Source organism: Ammodytes marinus, assembly GCF_949987685.1.
Source record: "Ammodytes marinus genome assembly, chromosome: 2".
In the NCBI taxonomy this organism is placed as follows: Eukaryota; Metazoa; Chordata; class Actinopteri; order Uranoscopiformes; family Ammodytidae; genus Ammodytes; species Ammodytes marinus.
The window spans coordinates 34,960,884-34,973,460 of NC_137231.1; the positions used below are offsets into that span (position 1 = coordinate 34,960,884).

General features: G+C 38.2%; 2 protein-coding genes across 2 annotated transcripts; one reads left to right on the forward strand and one right to left on the reverse strand.

Moving 5' to 3' along the window:
• Positions 1 to 1,565: 1,565 nt before the first annotated feature.
• On the forward strand, positions 1,566 to 5,713 carry LOC307257246 (GTPase IMAP family member 8-like; the record flags this gene model as incomplete). Its single annotated transcript, XM_080036418.1, has 3 exons — positions 1,566 to 1,581; positions 2,579 to 4,530; positions 5,702 to 5,713. 3 exons carry the CDS (start codon positions 1,566 to 1,568, stop codon positions 5,711 to 5,713), a joined length of 1,980 nt encoding a protein of 659 aa, XP_079892544.1.
• Positions 5,714 to 7,235: 1,522 nt separating this feature from the next.
• On the reverse strand, positions 7,236 to 12,529 carry LOC307262493 (uncharacterized protein). Its single transcript, XM_080043385.1, has 7 exons — positions 12,524 to 12,529; positions 11,930 to 12,022; positions 10,241 to 10,294; positions 8,960 to 9,016; positions 8,606 to 8,662; positions 8,191 to 8,247; positions 7,236 to 7,811 (listed from the first exon to the last, which is right to left on the reverse strand). The coding sequence occupies exons 2-7, from the start codon at positions 11,994 to 11,996 to the stop codon at positions 7,786 to 7,788; spliced, it is 318 nt and encodes a 105-aa protein (XP_079899511.1). The 5' UTR covers positions 11,997 to 12,022; positions 12,524 to 12,529; the 3' UTR covers positions 7,236 to 7,785.
• Between the last annotated feature and the right edge of the window lie 48 nt (positions 12,530 to 12,577).

The window sequence follows — 12,577 nt, forward strand, 5'->3', positions numbered from 1 at the left end:
CCATTATAGAATGTTATTTAATGACAGCTGATATGACCTGTTGCTGGAAAAAGTTTGTGTTCTGGTCGTTCGTGATATAATTGACCTATACCGCCTCCCTGAGGGCAAACGTTATAGTGGTGGCCAGGGTGAGAAAAGTATGTGATGTGTTTTGATCTAGAGTGGAAGTGTGTGTTTGAAATGTCTTGGAGTGATGGCAGGAGTGATGCACATCTCAATTTATTTACTTATTTAATTTTATATATACCGTTTTGTTTTGCCTTACCTTTTGCACTATTTAGAATGTATTTTTTGTAAATATTACTTATCTTATTTTACCAAATTGTATCCTTTTGTTCTTATTGTACCGTGGGTCAGAGACAAATGTTATTTTGCTTACTCTGTCAGTCTGGCACATATTTTGCAATTGACAATAAAGCTGACTGAACTTTGAACCTTTTGCAAGGGCAGCTGATGATTTTCTGTTCTGTATTGATGACCCTCTGTAAGTGTATCATGATTATTATATTGGTATACAGTTTATAATATACACTCACCGGCCACTTTATTAAGTACACCTGTTCAATTGCCTATAAAAACAAAAAGTTAATCTTCCAATCACATTACAGAAACTCAATGCATTTAGGCATGTAGATGTGGTCAAGACAACATGCTGAAGTTAAAACAGAGCATCAGAATGGAGAAGAAAGGGGATTTAAGCGACTTTTAACATGGCATGGTTGATGGTCCACGGCAGGATGGAGCCATGCTTTCATGTTGTTTACGCCAAATTCTGACCCTACCATCTGACTTTCACAACTGAAATCAAGACTCATAAGACTTTTCCAATCTTTTATTGTCCGCTTTTGGTGAGCCTGTGTGAATTGTAGCCTCAGTTTCCTGTTATTAGCTGACAGGAGTAACACCCGATTGTGTCTTATGCTGCTGTAGCCCATCTGCTTCAAGGTTGGTCATGTTTTGCATTCAGATATGGTATTCTGCATACCCTGGTTGTAACGAGTGGTTATTTGAGTTACAGTTGCCTTTCTATCATCTTGAACCAGAATGCTCATCCTCCACTGACCTCTGACTTCAACAAGGCATTTTCGTCCACACAAATGCCGCTCACTGGATATGTTTTCTTTTTTTGGGCCATTCTCTAAGCCCTAGAGATGGTATTCAGACCAGCCCTTCTAGCACCATCAACATTGCCATGTATAAAGTCACTTAATCTCCCTTTCTTCCTCATTCTGATGCTTGGTTTTAACTTAAATAAGTTGTCCTGTCCAGGTCTACATGCCTAAATGCTTTGAGTTGCTGACATGTGATTGGCTGATAAGTTATATGTGTTAACAAGAAAATGAACAGGTGTACCAAATAAAGTGGCCGGTGAGTGTATATACAGTTTTATGTCAAATGGTAGAACTACACAAAGTAGCTTCGCATTGAAAGATGATGTAACTTTAGGCTGCAGCAGATGGGGGATGACAAGTTGACACACAAGATAATTTAATATCTGATGCAATCCTCCATTTAGGCTCCCAAACCCAGGAGTTGGTCTCCAGTTGTGTCTGACGAGTGACATTATGGCGGCTGCAGCAGGTAAGTTCAATCAGACTTTATTATTCTTGATAACACACATCTGCTTTCACCTTCTGCATGAAAGAACTGTCCTTTCTTATTCCTGTACTAAAAGTAATCTGGTTTCCTGAACTCTGTCAACTTCTGCTTAAAGTTTTTATTTTTTATTTAAATCTAAATATTTTGTTCCTTTGTCCAGGGTAATAATAAGTCTTAATCCTACCAGTGTTACCCTAACTGTATGGTGAAGGTGACAAGGTAATCAGTCCTGGCCCCAAGGTGTCTGAATTCTGGGATAAAATATTTAGATTTTTCTCATGAATCATGTTGTATAAACTTATCCATGTGTTTAATTTGAGTTTTGCCTTTGATCCTGGTCCTTGGTCTGATTCTGAAACTCTTTGCATGCATCTGATTTGCTCTTGTTTTTTTAAACTAATTATAACTGTGAAATTGAAGAAAAAAATATAAAACTACAAAACACTAATTTAAAGAATATACCGTTGAGGACAGATTAGAATTCTGACCCTGGTAGTTTTTGTTTTTTGCAAAATAATTTTGTTTCTGTGTGCTAAGTAAAATAATGTAATCATCCAAAATTAAAATAGGATGTTTTGAGAAGCTGTGTTAAAATTTAATTTCTGTTTGACAGCACGTTGGAAATACTTTAAAAAAAAATTAATTTTCATTGTGGGGCTAATAATTCTGTTCTCAACTACTTGTGAATAAATCAATGTCCTTTTTCCTGTCAGTGACAGGTGATCTGAAACCTTTGAAGCGGATCAGCAGTTTTGCATTTCTACCACCTTATAGTGAGTAATACTGAACTAGGCCAGAATTATTTTTTTCTAAATATTTGCAAGCTCATTGGTGATTTGGAAGTTTCAAAATGATAAAGCATCTACTTAAATGTACCTTTTTAAAGCTTCACCTTGTTGGTAATGAATCATATTGTATAATTTTTAATTAAAGTCTACTCGGGATAGGTTTTTTCTAATTCAGTTGTTCTTCTTTTTAGTGTCTGAGCTGAGGGTAATTCTGCTGGGGAACAACTGCTCTGAGAGGAGTTTGGTGGGGAACTTCATACTGGGAGAGGACAAATTCAACACTAAGGGAAAACAAGATTTTTTTAAATTGAAAGGATTGTTGGATGAGAAGGAAATAGTTCTCATCAACACCCCAGATCTGCTCAATCCGGACATCACCCAACAAAAACTGAAAGAACGTGTGAAAAACTGTGTTCTTCTCTCTGCTCCTGGGCCTCATGTGTTCCTGCTAGTTCTACAGCCTGAAGACTTCACTGAGGAACAAAAAGAGAAACTTTGCACAGTCCTTGAACTTTTCAGTGATCGATCTTTTGATCATTCAGTAGTTCTGATATCAACACCAAGAGAGAAGAGTTTAGGTTTCAGTGACAAACATGTATCAGACCAGCCATTGAAAGACATGATCAGGAGGTGTAGCTATCGATCCTTGAAGCAGAAGAACCTTGAACTGCCAAAACTGTTAATACGTCTGGGTCAAACTGCGAAGGAGAACAATGGAGAGCATGTTACCTGTAAGGTGTCTGAGGGTGAGGATGCAGGTTGCATGAAACAAAAGGCTGAGTCTGAGTCCATCAAACCAGCCTTAAACCTGGTTCTTTTGGGGAGGAAAGGAGTAGGAAAGACTTCAGCAGCCAAGGCCATTTTAGGTCAGACAGAGCTTCATTCAGTCTCCAACTCAGAGTGTGTTAAACATCAGGGAGAGGTGAGTGGACGTTCGGTAACCCTGGTGGAGCTGCCTGCTTTCTATGGGAAACCTCCGGAGGCAGTGATGGAGGAATCACTCAGGTGTATCTCCCTCTGTGATCCTGAGGGCGTCCATGCCTTCGTTCTTGTGCTACGTGTGGGTCCCCTCACTGATGAAGACAAGAAAGAGTTAGAAACCATACAGAACATATTCAGCTCTAAAGTCAATGACTTCACCATGACTCTGTTCACTGTGGAGTCAGATCCTACAGCTCCAGCTGTTTATGACTTTGTACAGAAAAACAAGGAGATCAAGGAGCTCCGTCAGAGCTGTGGAGGAAGATATGCTGTTCTCAACATCAAGGACCAGCAACAGATCCCAGAGCTTTTGGATGATTTGGAAGAAATGATACTTAAAGGATCCAAATGCTTCACAAAAGACATGTTCACAAAGGCTCAGATGAAAAAGATTGTAGAGCAGCAGACGACCATTGCAAGACTTAAAGCTGAACTGCAGAAAGCAAAACAGAAAAGTGATGTGGGAGGTGAAGATGATAATCCGAGCACAGAGTGTCTCAGGATGGTGCTGATAGGGAAGACTGGCAGTGGGAAGGGTTCAACAGCAAACACCATTTTGGGCAAAAAGCATTTCCAACCCCAAATCGCCCCAAAGCAAGCCAACGAGACGTGTGAGAAGGCAACAGGAGAGGTCGGTGGGCGGTCTGTTGTTGTGGTTAACACCCCAGGTTTGTTTGACACGACTCTGTCCGAAGGTCAAATTCAACAGGAGCTTCACAAATGCATCAGCATGTTGTCTCCTGGACCCCATGTGTTCTTACTGGTGCTGCAGATTGGGAACATCACACAAGAGGAAAAAAAATCTGTGGAACTGATCAAGAGGGTTTTTGGCAAGAAGTCTAAAGACTTCATCATCATTGTATTCACCAGAGGAGGAGATCTGGAAGGTCAGTCTATTGAGAGTTATAGTAAGGGGGGTGGCTTCGAACAACTCATATGTGACTGTGGAGGCAGATTCCAGGTATTCAATAACAAAGATAAGACAAACCGCTCTCAAGTCGGTGAGCTGCTGACCAAGATCGAGATGATGGTGAAGAAAAATGGTGGCAGCTGCTACAGCACTGAGATGTTCCAATGGACAAAGGAAGTGGAGAATGTTCTGAAGAAGGAACAGATGGAGTCAGAGAATATCTACAAAAAGCAAAGTGAAGAAATGGAACAGGTGAAAATAAAACTGAAAACACTGGAAGAACAAAGCGGAAGAGCTAAACATCAAAATCAGGAAGAAATGAAAAAACTGATACAAGACCTGGAAGACAAGCTGAAACATGAACGAAGAAACGAAAGAGACCATTGCTTAATCGCCTGACGTGGAACTTAACATAAAAGTATCTTCCCTGGAAATTGGCTTTTTCGGCGCTTATTAAATCAAATTTTTTTATTTCAATTAATTTAACTGCCAGATAAACATGTTTCCACCATGGTGAACTACAGAAAAGGAGTTGATCCAACAACTACTAATGAATGGACAAAGTAGATAAAAATAAAGGAAAAGTGTCTTCAGATTTGCCCTTGATAGGAGTGGACACCAAAAGCGACAATAATTGATAAAATTCCTCAATAAGTTTAAGTGTATTGTAACGGGCTTCATAAATAATGTTTGTATATTTTCCAGATCAAAACACAATGTGTGCAAAACGATGGCACAAATCATGATATTCAAATTTACCAGTAGCAAAGAAACAGGGCAAAGAACAAATGCCCTGACTGGACTTGAAACTGGGGACATTGAAGTTTGTGTTCGGCATCTTAATCCGTTTATCACTTTTAATAATTTCCTGAGAATAATGACTTTGATAACCTGTGTTTTGGTCAATAGATAACATGCTTTTATTGTCTTGCTGTCCGTTAAATCACAATGATGAATGTAGCTACACCAGTGTCATGTTCCATTTAATGTGTACTAATATGTGTCAGTTTTAAAAGGAAATACTGTTGGCAACATGATGTCATAGAGCTACTGTCTTAACTGCTGCTGCATCAGTCTGAGACCATATGGGAGAATTTGATGTGATTACAGGTAGAGACTTGTTTATCACGAGCCCATGTGTAGGCCCAAACACAGGAATCAATTTCAGCTAAGATCAAAGTAGGTTCTCACCAACACTGACTGACTGAAAGACTGAAAACAAAATAACAAACTGCAGAGACCATTGAGTCGAATCAGTGAGTCAAATCAAAATCCCTTTCAGTGTCACTAATTGACAACATGTTGCAAACAAGTGTTCCTTTGTTTGTGTCCACACCATATTTCAGTTGATGGGTGGTTTATTGTAGGAGAGATTAAGTATCATCCACTGAGTCTTAAGTGTGTTCTGTATTTTGTCCAGCAGGTGGTGCTCTAACATTAACTACTAAACTGAAGTCTTCTACTGCAGATCTGTTTATATGTAACTATCTTCATTTACTATTATTAACATGTATTGTTATGTTAATGCTTTTGAAACTTGTAAACCTTCAGGCTTAAATATGATTTACAATAAATATAATTTTACATATTATTATTTGTTCCTGTGTTGTATGTTGGATTGTTTTTAATCTTAGTATAGTTGAGGTAGTTTGGCAGCATTACCAGTAATGTAATGAATGGTGCAGCAAACACTTTGTTGTTTGATGTCGGCATTAACAGTCCACACTGAACTACAAGTCGAACACTTTATTTATCTTTTTATAATGATACACAAACCAATGCAGCTCAACTGATATTCAGTTTAATATTTGATGGTTTTGGTTTAGGAAACAAACTGGCATCTAAACATTTAATTTAACCTTACAAAAAGAATATTGTCCTATATTCAAAAGAAAACAAATGTGATTTTAAAGTGCAATCATAGGTTCCAAATGGTAGTCTCTTCTGAATTTCAATCTGTGGTAAATATTTACAAATAATTAGGAAAAAGGTTCAGCTCATTACATCGACCCGCTCTAACAATAATTAACTTATTTGAGGCAAAAAAATAATAATTCTTCAAAGATTACACTTTCTACCATATAATGCTGATTTCACCAAACTTAAACAAAAACTTCACAAAACATAGAATATCTTGAAAGTAAAAGATCAAGATTTTGTCCACTTCAAGGATACAGAAATATATCTAGACTATACACTTGAGTTAAATAATTAGGAAAAAGGTTAAGATTCGGCTCATTGCATCGACCCACTCTAACAATATTGAACCTATTTGAGGTAAAAAAAAACTTTTTTTTTAAAGATTACACTTTCTACCATATAATGCTGATTTCACCAAACTTAAACAAAAACTTCACAAAACATAGAATATCTTGAAAGTAACAGATCAAGATTTTGTCCACTTCAAGGATACAGAAATCTCTTAAGGCTATACACTTGAGTTGACCAAGAGTGATATATCAGCAAATACCCAAAATCAAAAAACCCAAAAAGAAATATTGAGATTTTTGAAAATATTGTTTGGTTTACTTACTGCGTTTTTTGCCACCTTGAGGATTGCTGGAAATTTTTGTTGACTGACAAAAATATTATGATTCTGACAGGAGTTAATGTAGGCATGAATAAGGGTCTCTACCGTGGACTCTGATAGTGATTTTTGATTTGATTTGATTTAATTTATTTCAGACATATCAACATACAAAACAAAATGAAAAGCATGGAAATACAATAAACAAAAATTATGTTTTCACAAAAAAATAAATAAATAAAAGAAAACAAATGATCTGTATTGCTGAGATATGCCTGAAAAGGAGCAGGAAGAAGTATACACTTATTTAATCCTACCCCTTTTCCATAGTAAAAAAATAAAAAATGGAGTCATGTGCAGCAGTCGACATTTCTTTCACAATCTTTTAAAAACAGTCACTTTTTTAACGAAAGTAAGGCATATTTGATGGAATTTCGTATCTAGTTTAATAACTTATACTGTATATATAGAACAAGTTTGCAGATGGTGACTATCTAAGGGTCTGAAGGAAAAAGAACAAAAAACTCCCTTCATATTGACACTAATCCAGATAGAAAAAGTGACAGCAGAGGCCATTTATAACACTTTGGCCATTATATATAATGCAATTTAGGAAAGCGGCCAATTAAAATGTAAAGAAATGATTTACAAGAAACAAAACTAAATTGTGTTAAATAGAACTGCTACAGCCTTACTTAAACCTTCCTCCTGCTCCTCATGTATTAAAACTGCGCTCCCTTGGCATGATCAAACCCATTGAGGCAAGGTAAATTAATTGATATAACACATTTCAGAGGCATTTCAAAGTGCTTTACATAAAATATTTAACATAGAAAAAAAGAGGGGTCTGTCATCAGGTTCTGAGTTTTGGCGGCCGGACTAATGACTTCTCTTTGGCGTTTTCATCTGATTTTGAAGGCTGAAGTCCCGCTCTGCTGCCATGCTGGAAACTGGAATTTCGTGATCCTCTTCAGATACAGTCAGGGACATTCTTTTAGCTGAGACTCTGAGAAAGGAGACAAATGTAAGAATCTAAACAGATCTCCAAGAGTGATTACTTTGAGACTGAACCATGTTTATTTCTCAGGAGTGACAACCGAGATGAATGAGAAAAACACGCAAAACATCTCTTTGGTTATTTACTGCTAATTTTTTGTCTAGGAGATGTAAATGTGAAATAAGGGAGATCTCATGTTGAATTTTCATTTGCTGTAGGTATTTTTTTAATATTCAGCTGTTTTACATCAAATATGATTTTCTTTTTTTATGATGTGTTTGTTATTTGCAGGAATTTGTGCCATTACAGGATATGCAGTTTTTTCCATTGAGGTCGGGGTCGTGGATGGGAACATTTGTGTTAGCCTTAAATGATTTAAATTTTTTACTGTTAGGTGGCAGCAACTCAAGGCTTTTGCTGCGCCTCACGGGCGGCACATCTGTAACTGTAGTGAACAAAAAATGTAAATATTAATTCAATCATCTTCCAGTTCAGACAGGAGGTCTGCAGTCCGTTTATGGGTTCACTCTCTGTGACAAATGATCTATGTTTTGGTTCTGAGAACATAATTGCAAGGCTAAAGGTAAATCTAAACTTGACTTGGTCTGCATTTCATGGGCAGGTGTGTGTCCACTGTCTACCTGTCTCTAGGACCAAAAACAGCCCAGCTCTAACATATGGGAAGCCGCCTTGAAGGACTGCTGTTTTAAGGAGTCCATAACATGTGACCAGCTTATTCAAATCACTGTTTTTAGATGTTAATATACAGAAGAATATTTCTGTCTCAGTTCAGTTTCACTTACTGTTAAGTGGCAGCAATTCAAGGCTTTTCCTGCGCCTCACAGGCGGCACATCTGTTACTGTAGGAAACAGAAAAATTGTATTCACTCATTAATTTATCATATTACATATTACAGAGAGACAGACAGAAATGCACTCCCTTGTCAATGTTATACAACACGTGTAGTAAGAATCTTTATTTAAACAAATGTGGTTAGAGTTATGGGTAACCCTACATGTTCACCAGTGAGCTTGGAAATATTTAAAAAACAAAGAGTGAAAGATAAAAAATTAGTTTGTATCCATCACCTACAAAACCCTAATTATAGATGTTAATATGCAGAAAAATATGTTTGACTCAGTTCAGTTTCACTTACTGTTAGGTGGCAGCAATTCAAGGCTTTTGCTGCGCCTCATAGGAAGCAAATATAGTACTGTAGGAAACAGAAAATGAAGTTAATCATTAACTTTTTCATTAAAATGTGAACCTCATGGAAAGGCAGTTAAGATCTGCAGTCTATTTATGGGTTCACTCTGTGCACAAATTATCTATGTTTTGGTTCAGACAACATCATTGCAAGGCTAAAGGGACATCAAAACTGTATTTTATGGCCAGATGTGTCCTCTGGTTACCTGTCTTGAAGACCAGAACATCCCAGGTCTAACATGTTAAAGCCACTACGAGTAACATGGCACGTTGGCGTCCCCTTTGGACAAAAGCGGTAGTATTTTTACGACGCCCGCTGTCGCAAAGCTGTTTTATAGCTCGTGCCAGGCGTGTGAGTGTGAACTGAGAAGGGAGCAATATAGTGCATGTCCGTGTGTTGAAAGTGTGAGGACTCTTTTCGGCTCCGTGAGAGTGGTTTTGACACTGCATGAACTAATGCCAGTCACTGCCACACGCACCTGATTGCAATGAGTTTATGCAGCAGTGTCACCTAACTACTCTCTCTCACGGAGCTGAAAGATTACGTGTGTCTGACTCCTCACAGAAAGCGAATGAACGATAGACGGCAGTTAGTGTGGATCACGATGAGGTAATGTGTTTATGTTGTTGTAAATAATTACTATTTCAGATAATGGTTATCTGATGATGGTGAAGCAAAGCAAACTTTGTGTTAGTACCAACCGCTCATTCATTTAGGAGTAAACACTGCAGTCTAGTTTCGCTCTCGTGAAATTGTATACACGTTGCTTGGCAACGCCCTCGTCCCCCGTAGCCTATATCACTCTCCCTTTTAGCTTTTCTTCATTGCATTTTCTTTTTTTTCTTTGATGGTTCAGCCCCGTTATCAGTCATTATGACGACAAATAACTGTATCAAACAAGGCTCCCGCTCCCCTTCCCTCACCTGGAGGGATAGGCTTCTAAATTCACGTTGCTGCGCCACACTGAAATCTGCGACCGATACGGATATGTGACCATAGAGCTTGCACGAGCGAACCGAACATCAGACTGGGTGTGCGACCAGACCAAAAGCAGTAATAAAAACTATTTAAAAACGTCGTTCTTTGCACTGATGGTCTCGTTTGCTGTTAAAGGTAATTTATGATTATCAGAGGAAACATGAGGCTGTTTAAAAGATATTTAAATGTTACTCGTAGCCGCTTTAATATACAGATTAAGATTTCTGACAGTTTAACTTCAGTTTAACTTACTCATATGTGGTTGCCTTTCAAGACTGCTGTGCATCTTTGGTGGCACATCATTAGCTGTAGGGAAACATACAATATAGTTATGAAAACCTAGTTATGTAGTTATGTGAACCTAATCCGTGAGTTATCTTCAAAAGGCAATTAAGACACAAGGGGCCTCATTTATAAAGCTTGCGGCGCACAAAAACCTTGCGTAGACGGCCAGAAATGTGCGGGAAAATGTGCGGTGGCAAACGTTGGTATTTATAAAAACATTATTTGCGGAGAATTGTGCGTATTCCTACGCCAACTTTCGACCATGCGTAGAGCTACCGCGAGGTTTTCCTGACTCGGGGAATCAGCGACACTCAATGGCAACACCACGAAATAAAGCTCAGTCATCAGAAAAACACAGACAAATGACTGTGAAATGCTTAGCACCCAATATATTTAGTCAATAAAATGTATAAGCTTACCTATAGTTGCGAATATATGGCTACTGTAGTCTATGGAATGCAGTTGTGATGTAGGTTGAATTACTTATCAAGTAGCCTAGGTCTACATGTTTATATTTTATAAGTTGAATCTTATAGCGCTACTCTATAATAATATCCTATACGTCGGGAGGTGTTTCCGTGAGTGGCCAGCGGGAGAGCAAATTTTAAGAGGTGTAAAAAGTAATTTTGTACAATGTTAAGCCAAACAGATATTAATTAAAACTGTAGGCCTATATTTCGTTAGATAAAATCATGTTATGAATTTAGCAAATCATTACACGCATCTCTTTCCCATAACAGTTCACACTGGAAGATATAACTATAATCTGACGTTGTTGGAAATGTGTTGATCTCACGGGAGATACACAATGCTCTCGAATAGACTATAGGCATTATTTCACTAGTCACACCATATTTTATATAGGCCTACATATAGTAGCCTACTACATGTACGCTAATATGTGATATTGCATACAGTACAAAGTTGGGCGAAACTGCTTTACAAAGACTATAACGACTGTGCCAATCAAATGTGATAAGCGCGCGTGTGTGCGTTTGTGTGCCAGTTACTGAAGCACATGCACGTCACAGGCTTTCTTCCTTCCCAGTCGCTGTCTTTGCGGCCAGTTACCTCCCTTTTTTCCTCATGTCAGTCAAAATTCCGTGCTTATTAAGTGCGTCATCATATTCAGGAGCTATTTAGTATTTGCCATTTATGGTAGATTGTGGGATGAAACTGGGAGGTGAAGTGGGAGGACACGGGGTGGAGATCGTCTGCGCACAATTCACCGCAGGTGGGTATTTATAAAGGGAAGATTGCGTGGAACTGTGCACCGCACAGTTTTATAAATCTGAATTTTTTTTTGCGCAGCACATTTTTGGCTTTGTGCGGACGCAAAGTTTTAGGATGGTTTCTACGCACACCTTTATAAATGAGGCCCCAGGTCTCCAGTACCATATGAATTCTGTTTGTAGTTTTTGTTCAAACACCATCTCTCAGATGGTAAAGCAGAGACGACATTTTTTCTGGATGCCCATGGTCACGAATGCGAAAGTATGTTCCAGGGCATACGTACAGTACATATCGCTGAGCTGACTCGTCCTTTCGTGCACACTGGGAAAATGGTTTAATTCATACTAAAACTATTTCATTGTTGCACCTTTTCTCTGATTGATGTCCTTGGTCTGTTTTGCTTTTTTCTAACCCTATTGTTACCGTTTTGATGGAAGGTGGTGGGACGTAGTCGTAGTTGACGTCTTCGGCGGGCAGAAGAGTTAGCCATTCTGAGTATCTCAGCCGCTGAAATACCTGAAAAGAAGAAAAAAACACAACACAGTGTAAACTTAACAGATGGTGATTCCAATCAAATGTGTCTCACAAACAGTAGGGAAAACAGCTTCTTTAAAGCTGCTCTGAGAAACTTTAAGTTTGTGTTAATTCTAGTGCCCCTTTAGACAATAGCGGTAGTGTTTTACTACGCCAGCTGTTGTTCCTGGGTGAGAGTACCCATGGCAAAGGCATAAAGAAAAACTATATAAAAATAGAATTCTTTGCACCGATGGTCTTGTTTGCTTTTACCTTTATGGTCATCAGAGGGAAAATGAGACTGTTTAAGAAATATTTAAAAGTTCCTCGTAGCACCTTTTAAGATGGACTGCAGATAATTTGTTATCCATTATCATCTTAAAAGCTGCAATTCACTTGTGACCTTTTAAGTATTTCCTCAGTGAAATGCAAGTTGAATCCATCAACCACTAAACTTATTCTAGCTGTTGATATACAGAATACTTCTGACTCGGTTCTACTTACTTTCACGCCCCAGTCTGCTGCTGCTGCTTTGAGGTAACTCTGAGCCTGTAAGGA

Bases quoted from the DNA above. Each gene is read 5' to 3' on its own strand.
- LOC307262493 (XM_080043385.1), bottom strand. From the start codon at position 11,996: ATGGCTAACTCTTCTGCCCGCCGAAGACGTCAACTACGACTACGTCCC. The intron at 9,017-10,240 runs GTAAGTTAAACT...TGTTTCCTACAG, and splicing joins TGAAAGGCAACCACATATGA to TACTATATTTGCTTCCTATG. The intron at 7,812-8,190 runs GTAAAAAATTTA...CTCCTTTCTCAG, and splicing joins TGAGTTGCTGCCACCTAACA to AGTCTCAGCTAAAAGAATGT.